The sequence below is a fragment of the Rhododendron vialii genome, chromosome 2a (assembly GCF_030253575.1).
Source record: "Rhododendron vialii isolate Sample 1 chromosome 2a, ASM3025357v1".
Classification (NCBI taxonomy): domain Eukaryota; kingdom Viridiplantae; phylum Streptophyta; class Magnoliopsida; order Ericales; family Ericaceae; genus Rhododendron; species Rhododendron vialii.
This window is the reverse complement of record NC_080558.1, coordinates 9,571,187-9,586,556: the sequence shown is the minus strand read 5'-3', so window position 1 is coordinate 9,586,556 and position 15,370 is coordinate 9,571,187. Positions and strand designations below refer to the sequence as shown.

The window sequence follows — 15,370 nt, the reverse complement described above, 5'->3', positions numbered from 1 at the left end:
ATTGCAACCTATTAGTAAAATTCATTAGAGTTAGGTTTGAGACTTGAGTGCGATAACAAAGGGTTCTACAGAATAATAATAACAGACTTAAGGGTGTTTTCGATAGTGAAAAATTTGTAAATTTTTATTTGTGACCGAGAAGTTGTTAAGTATTTTCCGTAGTGCATAAGTTGTTGAAAAATGTCAAGTTGTTTCCGGTAGTGAATAAGTTTATTGATAGTTTGTGAGTAGAATTATTGCAGTAAAAACAGTTTTTTTTGACAAGTTTTTTGTTAGTGGAAACGAAATGTGAAAATACTGAAAGTTTTTTGTTAGTGAAAACAAAATAGAAAAATGCGTTAAGTTTTTTGTGATTTTTATAAGTGAAAACACCCTCTTAGCAAGTATGGGTGGTGCAAACGAGCCAATCTTTGCATTGATTGAGCCTGGCTTGTTTGTAAACAAATCGGATCTTTAACGAGTTGAGCCTAGTTCAATTGCAAAACGAGTCTCTTTTAATGAGTCAAGCCTAGCTATACTAATGAGGCGAGCAAAGTTTAAGAGTTTTGTGCTCGACTCGTTTTTTAAACAAGCCTAAACTCGAGTTTGGCTCATTTGTAAACGATCCAAGCTCTTAACGAACTAAGCCTCAAGTTGGCCTTGCCTCAAGCAGCCAACCTCCATTCGAAATAACCAATATGACCAATTAATGTTTTTTGGGAAATAATAATGCCAAAACTGTTTTTGTTGGTGCCAAAACTCTAGTGTACAATTCTAGAATTATATATTTTACCATTTTAAACAAAGCTTCAATATTGGCATTCTTTATAAACACACATACCACAAGGCGAGCAGAGCTTTAGAATGTTGTGTTTGACTTGTTTATTAAACGAACCTAAACTCGAACTTGAGCTTGACTCATTCATAAAAAAAAGTCAAACTTTTAACAGGCTGAGCCTTGAGTTGGCCTTGCCTCAAACAGCCAAGCTTTGTTCGAGCTAACTAAAGGGTGCATTCTTTTTTACTTAATTTTCTTCTTCGTTTGTTGTGCTTTGTTCATTTTTTTTAAATTTTTGTTAGATTCACGTGATATTTTTTGGATTAATTATCCGTCTCGACGATGAGAGTTTAAAAAGTACAAAATTACGACCGAAAGCAAAAAAAAGTTTACTAAAGACGGAAAAAGTACTAAACAATTGTCTTATTTGTCTAAAGTGTCGTCTAATTTGAATTTTTTCAACATCAGTTCATACTTTTATACTTTTTATATTCATTAATTCCAAAAATTACGACGAAAAGTAAAACAAAAAATTACGAAAATATAAAATATCAAAATAAGTTCCAAACTTATATAGGTTAAAAAAGAACACAGCCTAATATAGCCAATTCATGTTTTTTGGGTTAACTTTTAAATCCATTTTCCAGGAAACAACTCTAGAATGATGAGCAAAATTTACTGCTCCTCACACTTTAAAACAAAGCTTCTGAATATTGGCATACCACGTGGATAAGTCCAGCTCACCTGGGCGGGGAGGGAGGAAAATGCTAACGGTGACACGTACGACAAAAATACTAAAATTAATGCGCAATGGGGTGGCGCCACGTGGAGGAGCAGCTGTTATTTAGAGGACATGGGTAGGGAACCAACCCACATGTGCTTAGGCAAATGGCTTCTCGTCGTGGAAATTCTCGAGAGCGGTCCACTGCCACGCGCGATTGCGGGGCGCGTGCAAAGGTCTCTGATAAATACTACTTGTACCCCGCCAGTAAAAAGGAGAATGAAAAAATGGGAAATGAAAGATACGGATAAGATACGTGAGAAAATTAAGATCTTATCCAAACGAAGCCTGCGCATTCACGAAAATCGAACTGTAGATTTGTATGTTTAAAAAAAGGAAGAAAAAAAAATTGCAACGCTTTTTATTTTTATTTTTCATGAATGCACTCTAAAATTTGTGTTCTGCGGGAGCGTTTCCTCTAAGCGTTAAAGTTATGAATTACTTCTTGTGATCTATTGTTCCAATTTTATCGGATGTCCCCGAAGGAACCTTCTTGTGATATATAAATGTTAAATTGGTTCCACTGAACTTTCAAAAGAGTGACCTTGAAATTCTGAGAATTGTTAACTTCAATTCAAAAAATAAGGGGTGAGAAGGGAATTAGTCTATGAACTTTTTAAACTAGACATACATTTTGAGACAAGTTAGAGTCAAAAAATGGACAACAACATTGGGACAAAGGGAAAATGTCATAGAGGTACGCTCCTCATGTATAATAGAAACAAATAATCAATTTAACAAGAAAATAATATTTAAAAATAAAATAAAATTTCTTTCGTGAGGAACTATCGTGGCTAAAGTAGAATATTGTGCAGCATTGGATGCAAAGACGGGCCCTACTAGGGTTTTAGGGGGTTCCCAATTAAATTATATATATATTTTTTCATACTTATAGTTTTATATATTTCTTTCACATTGTCCATGCAAGATCATTCATACAAAACATGATAAAATGAAAATTTATTTAAGTTTGGGAGTAAGTAGATCATATAAATCAACAAAACAAGCAAAATTAGGCCTGATAAATTTTCAACTTAAAATAGATATTTTTTTTTATGTAGTTAGTTGTATGAAAAAATATATATATTTTAACCGTTAAGTAAAAATTCTGCGGCGACCTATGATTGGATGTGCATTTGATCTCTCTCTCTTGAAGTTATGCTCGGATATCTCATGAGTCATGACTGATGAGTGATTACTATGCTTGAGTTATGGGACCAAGGGACTGTACTACGCAGCCTCATGCAGTGTGAGGGGCAAATCGCCGGCGCTCCAGTCTCGCTTTGATGATCGAAAATGTTCACTTCGTAGAGTTCGTTGAATAGAACAAATATACCAAAAATCAGCTCAATCGAACATCATTAAGTGCCTCATCCGAATATTATTATCTTGAAATTATTAAGTGTACCAAAAAACAGTGGATTTTAATCTAGTGTTTCGGATCCATTCATTTCAAGATAATAATGTTTGGATGAGACACTTAATGATATCCGATCAAATTAATTTTTGGTACATTTGTTCTACTCAATGAGCTTTACAAAGTAAACGTTTCGATTATCAGAGCGAGACCGAAGCGGCGGCGATTTATCCCGCACAATCTCTCGGTTCTGAGTTATGGGATTAGAAATGCACTGTATTGGACTAACAAAAGCAATTTTTTTAATTTTGATGAAAGTAATACCACGAGATAGACTAAAATTTGCTACCGAGTACTCAATATAGAGATGAATTGATTTCGTCATTCAATACCAACTTATGAAAAATTGATCACGTCAGACTAATTTTAGGCTGCGTTCTTTTTAACTTATATAAGTTTGGAACTTATTTTGATATTTTTTAATTTTTTTAACTTTTTGTTTAGTTTTTCATCGTAATTTTTGGGATTAATCGTTCATCTCAACTAGATGAATTGGAAAAGAATAAAAATATGGACCGATGTTGAAAGAATTTAAATAAGATGACACATTAGACAAATAAAACAACTGTTTGATATTTTTTATGTTTTCAGTAATCTTATTTTTTGCTTTCGGTCATAATCCAAAGATTATCACGGGAATCTAAGAAAAATTCAAAAAAGATAGATAAAACACACAAAACAAAAAAAAAAAAAAATTAAAAAGAATGCACTATTTTTCCGTCGAACTTCAAGATATAAGGAAAAGCATACCAAATACTCTTTTGACTTTATTTGTTTCAGAAGTCTTGTCTCAGTTCGGTATCCTAGATCCTTCATGAATAGGAACGTGATTTCATTGTGAAATAGAAGTATTTTATGGTAAGGGCTTGTTGGGCAAAATAATTCATTTTGGATTATTTTTTGTCCTTAAAAATTCGCATTTATTAGTTTTTCGTCAATTTTTGGGGATTATTGCTTTGTCACGACGAAAACAATCTAATCTAAAAAGTAAAAATTACGATAAAAATTCATTTTTTTTTTGATAATTTCAAATTGATTTATTCAAAAAAACGAGTGACACAAAATAAAAAATATTTAACTCAACGTAACATGTTGCGATCATGTGTCGGTTAATAGTCGATTAACTTATTTTTTTTTAGCATAATTGATAGGAAAATGTTAACCTCCTCGGAAAATATACAAGGAAAATTCTAAAATCAGCCCAATGGACTGACGATAGTAGGTGTGTGAATGTGTATTAAAAGATGTAAAAAGTGCACAGAAATACGTATTTTTATTGTCTTTTAGTGTGTTTATCGTCAGCCCAGTGGGCTGACAATAGCAAGACCGAATATACAAAAGGTGCATTGATATTCGCAAAAAAATATACTGATATATGTGAAAGTGTAATAATATCCGGGAGATATGTATTGATATCCGAACTTATTTGTCATATATCATCCTCATTAAGCGTTCTTGGAACATTGTCATATAGTTTCTCGGTCTCTTTTCACTCCACATTGACGTAGAGTTTGAGATCAAATGTGCAAATTGAACATCATCATGTTGTAGAGTACGAGCTTAGAGCACCACTTGATCGGTGTTTAAGAACATGAATAATCTTCCAAGTACAAAATGAAAAAAACAAAGGGTAAAAATTTTGGCATTTAATTTTTTGATAACCATATTCCAATTTTTTTTTTGCCAGGTGTATTTTGAACACTTAAACACAAAAATTAGAAAATTGATTTCGATACTCCATTTTTAGTCAATTTTTTTTTGTTTGACAAAAGTGAAAGGTACTGTATTGATAAAGCCCAACGGGACTTACATAACGAGATTCATTACAGATAACTTGGACAAAACCAAACTAATCATCTAACTGATACATAATGAGAAAGAACGAGGCGATTGATGTCTTTCATCCCCAGCCCAGGCTTCGCCTCACGCATTTTCTGCAGAGCGGAAGATTCATATTTTCTATAACAGTCTCAAAAAGAGATTTGTTGTTAGCCAAGAAAAAAAGACAATAATAACCCAGATGATTAGATGAACTTCGACTAGAAATGAACACACTAATGAATTTCTAACAAATCACCAATAGATGCATACTAATATTCTTAAGCCCAAACAATAAACAAATAGCCCAAAGGCGTAATACTCTATTTTTTTGTCTTTTTTTCCTATTTAAAATTACAACAATACCCTTTAGAGTGAATGAACACTGACAAAATAAGAATAATTTGATAATTTTTCGTAAGATAAAGATACAAAGTATAGTGACAGTGACTAATATAGAGTGTCAAAATCACTCTTCAAAAATTAAAGTGTAATTTTCAAAAAATAGAATGACAAAAACCTACTTAAAAGAAAACACACGAAAATAAAACAACCGGCGCGTGAGAAATGCTGAAAAGCTCTCTTAACATTTTCTCTCTCTAGAATTTTCTCACTTTAAAACTCTCTCTCTCTCCCTCTCCCTCTCTCTCTCTCTCTTTCTCTCTCTCCTTCGCGTGTAACTTCCGAACAAAAACCTACTGCGAGGGTCTGACCACCCCCATTTTGCAGCACACTCGCATCCAGATAGAGAGCGAAACTGACAAGCAACTCTAGAGAGAGAAACTACCCAGCACACCACAAGAGAGAGAGAGATAGAGAGAGAGACAAGAAAGTGTGTTTGAGAGAGAGAGAGAGAGAGGAGAGGAGAGAGAGAGAAGTGTGGTTCTTGGCATCGATTATTTGGATCTTGTCCCTCCTACAATGCGCAATTTGTAGCGGACAAGGTAAAAACAATAATTTGACCCCTTTCAGTAGATTCAACCTTCTATCCCAATCCATCTACATATCTTTAGTATCAATACATATGTATATATAAGCACATATCTAGACAATTCCTTCGAATCGAGCTTCCAAAGCATTTTGATTTCGCTTTTGGCAAAAAGGGCTTGTTTTGGTGGAAAAAAGTAACCGATTCTTCTTCTCCCCTTTTTTTTCCCGTTGAAAATTTGATTGGTTTTCAAGGCTGGGAACTAGTTTTTTTTTGTTTTGTTTTGTTTTTATCTTGTTACTGAAGAAACGTGCTTGGCTTGGATTTCTAGGGTTTCATCGCACGAACAAGTACTGGGAAAGGCTTCGAATTTTGCAGTTTCGGACTATTCCGGGCTTCGATCAGGGCATTGATTGTCCAGTGTTGAGGGTTTGATTGAAGTGTACTCTGGTATTTCTAGGGTTTGATTGGAGTGATTAGGGCTTTGATCACGGCATTGATTTTTGATTGAGGAGGTGAACTGTGGTTTGTTGAGGTGAACTCTGGTGTTTCTAGGGTTTCATTGGATAACTTGTGGGAAGGCTTCAAATTTTGCAATTGTGGAGTGCTTAGAGGTTTTGATCTGGGCACCGATTGTTGATTAAGGAAGTGAACTGTGGTGTCTTGAGGGTTTGATTGAAGTGTATTCTGGTGTTTCTAGGGTTTCAAATTTCGCAATATCGGAGTGCTTAAAGGTTTTGATCTGGGCACTGATTGTTGATTAAGGAAGTGAACTGTGGTGTATTGAGGGTTTTTGATTGAAGTTTACTACTCTGGGATTTCTAGGGTTTCATTGGACGTACTGTTGCTGCGGAGGCTTTGAATTTTGGAATTTTGGAGTGACTAGGGTTTTGATCAGGGCACTGAGTTTGATTTGAGGGAGTGAAGAGAAAGGGTTTGATTCCAGTGTACAATGTACGCGGTCATTGACCTTTCTAGGAATCGGCAAGGCAGCGTATTTGGTGGATGTGGTATTTTGTGGTTCGCTATTCAAATTGCATAAGAAATATGGTGCAAGGTGGTTGTTTTGGGTATGACTATGGAAGAGGATTGCAGTTTATAGATTGAAATATTGTTCGTGGGTTAACTGTTCCGGGCTTGAGCCCTTTCGGAGTGGTTGATCCTCGGTGGGGAATGATTTTGGTATTAGATTCTGGTGACAGGGTGGGTTTGATGATTCTGTGCTGGTTAGTCAGGAAAGGCAGCAGATCGTGCTATAGCAGACCGTTTGGGTTAACCTAGTTTGAGCAGAATCTATACCCATTTAGTTTCGTTTTTGTAGTGTGTTTTCATCTGGAGTTTCGCTACATATTATAGCAGTTCGGATTAGGTTGCTGTTGCAGTAAGTCTGAACTCGGAAGTGAAACCTGTCCGGTGGTTTTTATCTTGTGCCCGAGTTCTTATAACTGGTGTTACTATAAACTGACTGCAATTTGTAATAAGCAGTTTCCGTAGTAAGATTTTACTACAAATAATTGGAATCCCGTCTGCATTTGAAGCTAAAGTTAACTGGAATTTGGTAGGTTTCAAATTTTGTTGGCATTGGAGGTACGAAATTTTGATGAAGTAATATTGAAGCCGGAAATGAATGTGGGGACATGGTGCATGGACAGGAGCATAGTTTCTGGTTCGTTTCCTTAACCGAACAGCGCTGCTGGAAAGTAACTGAAGCAATTCTGTTTCTGTCTGGTTACCAATTTACTTATTTTAGTATACTGTGCAATGTCTCGCTGCTTTCCATTTCCACCACCTGGCTATGAAAAGAAGGCTAGATTGGATGATGCTAACTCACTAAATAAGGTTTGTCTTTTCATAACCTTCCTACTTTTACCTTAACCTGTTTTTTCTATACAGTGTGGTTTAGTTGGGGAAATATTGGTCACAGACCACATAGATGCTAATTTGATCTCCGCTGCCACGGGAGTGAAATATATCGTTATTCTCTTTGCTTTCATGAACCTACTGAACCTGCTTAGCTGAAAAATGGGATAGCTAGATTGCTTAGTTAGCAGTATTTTTCACTTCATAATTTTGGCATGTGTTTGTTGTTTTCTTTGTTACTTATCTCCTTGGATCTGCTGGACATTTTTCCTTTTGATGACTCAAGGTGTTTGGAGTTTGGACTAGCTTATGTGCACCTTGGATCTGTTGGACTTTACGACCTAGAATCCAATATATTGAGTTGATGAACTTAAGATCCTAAATGATTAGTGTTTAACTCTTTCCGGTGATTTACCGTATTAACTCAGATAGTAGCCCTAGATGTGTTACTGAATTGGGCATCATCTTTTATCTTCCGTCTAACAAATTTTGGTCCTCAGATTTTTACAGTTTGGATCAAATTTGGTCCTCATAAATGGGAATTTTCTCCACATTAGCAGATTCAAAATGACCAAGTTATGTTGTATCTCTTTAGGTTTTGTTTTCTTTGATTTTCTCTTCTCCATTATGCCTAATGGGTTTGTGTGATGTTAAACTCCAGAAGTTTGTTGCAGATAGTTTCCTGGTTTATACCAAAGCTTTTGATATTAATCTATTACACTTGGCACTAGAATTGGATGGATAAATGGTTTTTTATTTGCAAAGGAATTTTAAGGTGCATAATGAAAAATAGGAAAGTCTACTGTGGAAGATGGTTTAGGGAACCGATGTAGATATGACTTCGGAGTGTTGCTCGGGTAGGGGCTAGAAAGAACTATTAAGAGTGTTATTAGAAATCAATTTTGAAGAGACTGTGAAAGAGCTACGCATTCCGTAAGCCATCTCTCCTGTTCTCAAGTTTTTCCTTCTTGGTATGGTAACAATTGTATTGGGGCTTTAGGTTTAGATTATTTTAGACCTTGAAATGGAAGAAAGTTTCCTATTGAGTTTTTCTTTTAGCAAAATATGTAAGGAAAATATTTAAGGTGTAGGATACGGTCAAGGGAACGTACATTGTAGGTGTATCATCTTGGAAATAATTTGTTTTTCTTTCCAAAGAGATTACCAGAAGGAATATGGAATCAAATGAAGTACCTAAAATGGAAACTTATCTGAAAAACTGGAAAAATAAATGGACTGTGCAGGAATTTGTGTGGTAGCCTAAAGATTGAAAATTGTTAATGGAAATCAGTTGGAACTATTATGTATTGAAATGTTATCTCTCAGTTGTTGGTTCAAGTTCTTTAATCGTTCCCAACCTTGAAGGAAGTTACAAGACCTGTTGTGAGTTGGCGTATAATATGCCCAACCGTTTCCTAATGTACTGCGGAATTTTGAGGATCATTAGTTTCCTTTTACTTTCTTTTTTCATTTTTAGAATGGCCTTATGCAGTGTTTTAATGAAGATCTTGAAATTAATTGTGTGTGTGTGTGTGTGTGTGTGTATATATTTGATCTACATCTTGAAATTGTACTGGGTATTGAGAGTAGAAAGATTGCAGTCATCTCTCAGTTAGGGAAAGCATGAAATATTGAGAGTAGAAAGATCGGGTTTGTAGTCTATCATATGGGAATGTGGCAGTCTGAAAAAATTTAAAGTATGTGGGTCCCTGGAAAGAAAACCAACTGAATTATTTGGGGAACCGAAGGAGTATTTGAGAAAGATGGAGGGAAGTTTGTTAGTGAATGTTGGAACATTGGGGTATTCTGCCTATATGCGGATGTCTATTCTGATGCATTATGCATATATCAGGAACACCAGTTGAGAGATGTTACGTTTAGAATAAGGACATGTATTAGTGCCTTATCTGAATCCTTGCTTCTTGAAGACATATGAAAAGGAAAAAGGACTTGCTTTTGAGATCTCTCAGGTCACCAGGAGCTTTTAAGAGCTCATAAATTGTCAGCATTATCGTGTGACATCCCAAAACAGGCAATTTACTAAGATGATATCCCGTAGACAGTGGATCATGTGTGCCATAACTTTACTTTCAATTAATGGTGTAGTTTTCTTGCCAAAATGGCTTAGTTATTGATTATTCCCCTCAGCCTAATGTACTACTGGTTGAATTTTATTGGAGTGTAGAATAGTAACATATGTAGGAGATGTTGTCTTTCACTAGTTGAGACTGTTAAGTACTTAGGTCCAGATTATGCTTTTATGTGTTCCTTGCACCACTAAATGTGAAAATGAACTCCTCTCAGTGTGTTTCTTCGACCTTGCTCTGAGATATTGCTTGCCGAAATGGTTTTTTGCGGACCAAACATGTGCAAGTATTGTATTCAGTAGCTTGGCAGTGAGGTTTGATCACATGAAAAATGTGGACAGGCCCACAAGGCTTACATACAATGTGAGGTGGTATTACATTGTTGCGGGACAAGCTCTAGGCCTCTAGCGCTCCTTTGCACGATTTTTCGTATTATTGATTTCCGGCATAGTAGTCTTATTTTCCTTGCCAATATATATATATACTTTTAAAGTATGGCATTTGTAGTTCGTGTGTGAATGTTTGTCATTTGAACACTTTGTTGCCAGTCTGCTCTATTGGATTTAATCATATTCTGGATGGCTGTTGTAAAATATTTTAGTTGGATTCACTAAACCCTCGACATAATCTTCAGGAGAAGCAAAGAGAGAAGAAGCCTAAGAAGGAAAAGAAGGACAAGGAGAAAAGGGAAGATAAAGAGAAAAAGGAGAAAGATAGAAGCGATGGAAAACATAGAGACAAGAAAGACAGGAAAGAAAAAGACAAGGAGAAAAAGAAGGAGAAGGAAAGGGACAAAGATAAAGATAAAAAGACCCCCTCAGAGGACAAGAGGCTTGCGGTTCAATCTGATAGTAACAAGAAGGAGAAGCTTGATCAAAAACATAGCGAGAGAGATAAAGATAAAGACAAAGACAAAAACAGTATCTCAGAGGAAAAGAAACGGGTCTTGCAGTTTCATGGTCACAGTGGAGACACGCCTATTCGCAACAGTCTTTTTGCTGAGGGAACTGGGGAATTCAAATTTGTTCAAGAGTTGTGCAGGAGGATTAGAGATGAAGAAGAAGGAACTGGGAGCCAATTAGTTGATAGACTTCCAGTCACAGAATGGAAAAATGTTGAGCGGGACAGAGTTGTGCTTAAGGATGCAAGAAATCTGTCTGGAGGGAAGGAAAGGAACGATGAGAAAGGAGTTGACAATAAAAAGATCAGTGGGGTTAATGCAAGATGTAGTGGTAGTGCAGTGGTCCAGAACCTTGTTGGATTGGTCCAAAACAGAGTGGATGTTCTGCCAAGACCATTGGAGAAACAGTTTGAGCAACGGGTGGAAGAGGAGGAGAAATCAAAAGAGAGGGAAGGTGGCGACAAAGGTGGGGAGAAACGCAAGGATAAAGACAAGGAGAAGAAAAGCCACGGGAAGGACAAAGAGAGGGATAAGGAGAAGAAAAAGGAGGAGAAAGTGAAGGAGAAAGGTGAACATAAGACTAAAGATGGGGGTAAATTGCAAGATAGCCAGAAGAATGACCAACTTGGTGCTTTGAAGGTTAGAAATACACATGGTGCCAAGGACGGTGACAGGAATTCTGCTACCGAGGGAATTCTCAAGAAAAGGAAGGACCTCGAAGTGAATGGATTTTTGCATGGTTAGTCTTAATGAACTGTTCTGAACTGGTTGTTAACGTGTTCACTTTTTCCTGAACAGGGGCCCTAATGAAAGTTTATGAACCAGTCTGTGATCACCCTTCTTCGTAATTGACTAATGGTACTTCTTGTTGAATTGCCTTGCAGCCACGGATGTTAGGCCTCGTAAAATGCCACGGCCCAGTCCTCATCTGTCGACGGAGAATGGAAGAAAATTGGAACCTTGCCATACTGCCATCCTGTTTACTTCTGGTGGTGAGTTTTTAATTTACTTTGATGGCTATTACACTTTTATTTCTTTGGGGAAGCAACTTGGGCACTTCTGTTTTGAACAAGCGGTGGAGGTGGTAATGAAAGTGTTTTGTCCGAGTGCCAGATCCACGTGTACTCATATGGCATTTGTGAGATTCCTCCTGATCTTAGAAAGCTATTGTGTTGAACTTTGTTGCAAATGATAGGATGCACTATGTTGTTTTTACATTTGAACAAAAGAAACAGAAGATAGGCTACCTCATGTTTGTGACGTAGGAGAAGATTTGAGGTATTCTTGTATTAGGAAACTCTTTTGTAGCAATAATTTGTGCTATACTTGTTTTTTGGCACCTTTCTATATTATTTTCTAGTTTCCAGATTTGAGTTCATGTCAAATCTGCTATTTTTGGTAGACTTGTATTTTCCTTTCTTAGTTTCCTTGGTAGGAAAGGTTTTTAGCCTAGGTTGCTTCATGCTAGGACTAGGACTTTTCCTTTAAAACTGATAACGGAGTTTCATGACAATAATGATTTGTTTTCTCGTAACAAGTATCGAGTCAGTCTTTTGCATTTCTCATGGCGTCTTTAATTCCTCTAGGAATGTTTTTATGTTCTTTTTAAGTTTCTAAGTGTCTCTTAAGTTTTCAAGAGTCTTCCTAGTTTTTAGAAAGTCAATTGTCTTTATTTCTCATTAAGCTCTAATCTTGGAAATCTAATTTTATTTTTCCTATGTTGGAGGGATGTTCCAACAAGTCCTATATAATCATTTGCTATGAATGAAATCATTAGAGAGTGTGTTTTGAAGTTAAATTGCCTTTGGCTTGTGAGAAGTTTATCTTCTTGTTTACTCTTTATCTCTTAAGGTGGATTCCTTAGAGTGGCGAGTATATTAAGCCTTGTATCCCTCGTCGGGTGGTGTCAATCTGTATCCCGTTGGTTTCCTAACTTGGGTGGTGAGCTTTATCCCTTTTATCATTTTTACTTTTCTTCTTTCCCATTTGCGAAATCCGGTATCAATAACCCCTAAGGGCAAAATTGATTATTCATTCATGTCAATAGATCTTAAGAGTTCTGCGGATTGTCTTGCGAGGATTCAAGGGTGTTCATTTGTTATCATGTACCAGAATGAGATCTAGTCGTATGTGGTATTCCTATGTTTTTGGATCTTGGATTTACTAAGGAATTTGTGTGGGGAGATGAAAAGGGGATTCTTGAAGCTAGTTTCTCTTCCTTTTCCTTCTTGCTTTTCTTTCCCCTCTTCAAATCCAACAACCCAGCAAAGTGTTAATACACTTTTCCAAGCATGTTCAACTGTGATCACCCTTCTTCTAACAAGTATTACTTCCTTGTTGAAATTGCCTTGCAGGTACTGATGTTAGGCCCATAAAATTTCCAAGGCCCAGTCCTCATCCATTGGTAGAGAATGGAAGGAAAGTGGAACCTTGCCAAACTCCCATCCTTTTGACTTCTGATAGGCAGGGTGTGTCACCGAGTAATCTTAAGTTGAATAACAAGGAACTCAAGGTAAATGGGGTGATAGAATCTCAGCCATTGCCCATCTCCTCAAAAAAGTCCCCATCTCCAAGTACAAAAGCTGAGAAAAATGGTGAAGCTTTGATAAAGCCGCCCCATCCTGATTCAGAGTATCTGAGCAAGGTACTTTCAGTTCCCAAAATGGAGGACTGGTCTGATTTTGATGACCAGGAATGGCTATTTAGCAGCAAAGATTGTCTGGCCAAGAAGAAGCCCAAGGTGGGGTCTGCTGAGAGCCCAAGGGTATGGGCTGAAGCTCTGCAGATAGAATCAGCAGATATTTGTGCTCTGCCGTATGTTATTCCTTACTGAGGGGTGTTTAACCTGATATGAGTTGATGAGGTGAGTTCTTCAGAAGACCAATATTTGGTGAATTTTTTGGAAGCATCCCGCTCTTGAAAGATGATGTCCGGCTTTATACGTCTGCCGGATGTTGTTCCTTGCTGGTGCGTCTTTAAACAGAAATGACTGGATGAGGTGAGCTCTTCAGAAGAACGATACTTGGGCAATGCTGGAAGCATCCATCTCTTGAGAGAGATTTTCCGCTTTAACCCTCTACCATATGGTATTCATTGCAAATGGTTGTGTAACCGTGAATGACGTAATGTGGTGAATTGGAAATCTCTTCAGAAGATGAAAACTTGGTGACTATTGAAAGCATTCAGCTCATGAGGGATGAGTTTCAGTGTTGATACTCCAGTTTTATATTTCCTCCATGTGTGATCGAGCAGATGGGTAGTTAACCGGGAATGGCTGATGAGGTTCTCTTTAGCAGACCAAAACTAGGTTAATTTTGGGAAGCATCCAGCCCTAGAGAGATGATTTTCTGGTATAATCCCTTTGCCAAACAATATTTGTTACTGATGGGTATTTAACTGGGAATGAATGGCTGAGGTGACCTCTTCAGCAGACCTAACTTGGTGAAAATAGTCGCATCCAGCTCTTGAGAGACGAGTTTCTGGTTTTATGGCTGCATTTTTCTGCCATACACGCACGTGACTGATACAGACATCTTATTTTGTTTTCAAGTGAAATAAATCCGTCACATGTCATCGTTGCTCTCCAGTGGGTTGGCATCAGTGGACAGTTTGCATTGAAGAACTAATTCATTTGGCATGGAAGAACATTCCACGTGGTCCCGAAGGAGGGTTGGCATCAGTGGACAGTTTGCATTGAAGAACTAATTCATTTGGCATGGAAGAACATTCCACGTGGTCCCGAAGGCGAGAGACCCTGCGAAAAACAGTGGGTTGGGTGAATGGGCTTGGCGCCGGCTGGGTAAAGATTGTGCAATTTTATTTTACTTTTGTAGTATCTGATTGAAAGCTAAGATGCTCTTGTTATAGTTGAAGTTGTTGAAGAAAACTAGATGTGCTCTTTGCAACTCCACCACAATTTTGATTTGTAACATAGAACACTCTTATTTATATGAAATGTAAGATAGAGAGAGAAAAAGAGAGAGGTAGTAGTCTCAATTCTATTGTTTAACATCACATGTATAAGTAGTGTTACAGTAGTGTTGTTCATAAATCCTTAATATTGTGTGTAGAATCTTGGATCTTGTTCTTCTCGAAGTACTTGTAGGTGGGTTTTTTTCTCTCTCCCCTCTGTGAGTGGCAAAATACTTATACTCCTTTTGTCTCAAAATATTTGTCTGGTTCGCAAAATAATGCAATTTTTGCTAGAAAAATTCAAATTTTTTTTTTAACAATTTACTAGATATCAATGAGTTCTTTTAATTTGAATTTTTTCTTGAAAAAATTATGTTATGTTTGGGACATCGTTTTGCGGGCCGGACAAAAATTATGGGAAGAGGAAGCAGGTGATTTGTCATGTGTTTGGTGATAGAGAGTGCTCACGCTTAAGTACTAGGCCCCGGTCCAATTTGCTTGCCTGTCCAGCTTGGGTCATTTGTGGTCCCTTTCCAAGCACATACGAAAGATCAGAATTATTCACTTTTTAAAGCCCGTCGAGAATATCAACCACGATGAAAATTACGTTGATCGAGTACTGTTGTTCAAACACGTGGATATCGATTTTTGGTAAACTTAATTTTGTTTTGAATAATTTACCAAATAAGTATACAATACGGTGTTCGGACCATAGTAAATTAGTTGGAATGAGTAATACACGTACCCAATTTTCTCGTGTTTTGGTGCTCTCTCCCTTAAGAGGTACTACATACATTATACATTATATAGTTACACTACATTTATGTGGAGTCACTTCAAATCCCACAAAAATCTAGAAAACATCTATAATTGCACAATTTCGCCCATACGTATCCATAAATAATAATT

The 15,370-nt window shown here is 36.9% G+C and overlaps 1 protein-coding gene across 4 annotated transcripts; it reads left to right on the top strand.

Annotated features, from left to right (window-relative positions):
- Window positions 1–5,404: 5,404 nt before the first annotated feature.
- Window positions 5,405–14,644, top strand: LOC131310570 (uncharacterized). Of its 4 annotated transcripts, none has more exons than XR_009195267.1 (7): window positions 5,430–5,717; window positions 6,033–6,141; window positions 6,237–7,540; window positions 10,283–11,288; window positions 11,434–11,541; window positions 12,904–14,135; window positions 14,215–14,644. XR_009195267.1 is itself a non-coding variant. In XM_058337659.1 (5 exons), exons 2-5 carry the CDS (start codon window positions 7,463–7,465, stop codon window positions 13,380–13,382), a joined length of 1,671 nt encoding a protein of 556 aa, XP_058193642.1. In that variant the 5' UTR covers window positions 5,420–5,717; window positions 6,033–7,462; the 3' UTR covers window positions 13,383–14,644. The 4 variants fall into 4 exon arrangements, 1 of the variants encoding a protein (XP_058193642.1); XR_009195265.1 differs by having other exon boundaries at window positions 6,033–7,191; window positions 7,240–7,540; XR_009195264.1 differs by having other exon boundaries at window positions 5,405–5,717; window positions 6,033–7,540.
- Window positions 14,645–15,370: the final 726 nt, after the last annotated feature.

Excerpts from the sequence above, each read along its gene's own strand:
- LOC131310570 (XM_058337659.1), top strand. The coding sequence starts at position 7,463 with ATGTCTCGCTGCTTTCCATTTCCACCACCTGGCTATGAAAAGAAGGCT. Across the intron at positions 11,289-11,433 it reads AGTGAATGGATTTTTGCATG|CCACGGATGTTAGGCCTCGT; the intron begins GTTAGTCTTAAT and ends ATTGCCTTGCAG. Across the intron at positions 11,542-12,903 it reads CATCCTGTTTACTTCTGGTG|GTACTGATGTTAGGCCCATA; the intron begins GTGAGTTTTTAA and ends ATTGCCTTGCAG.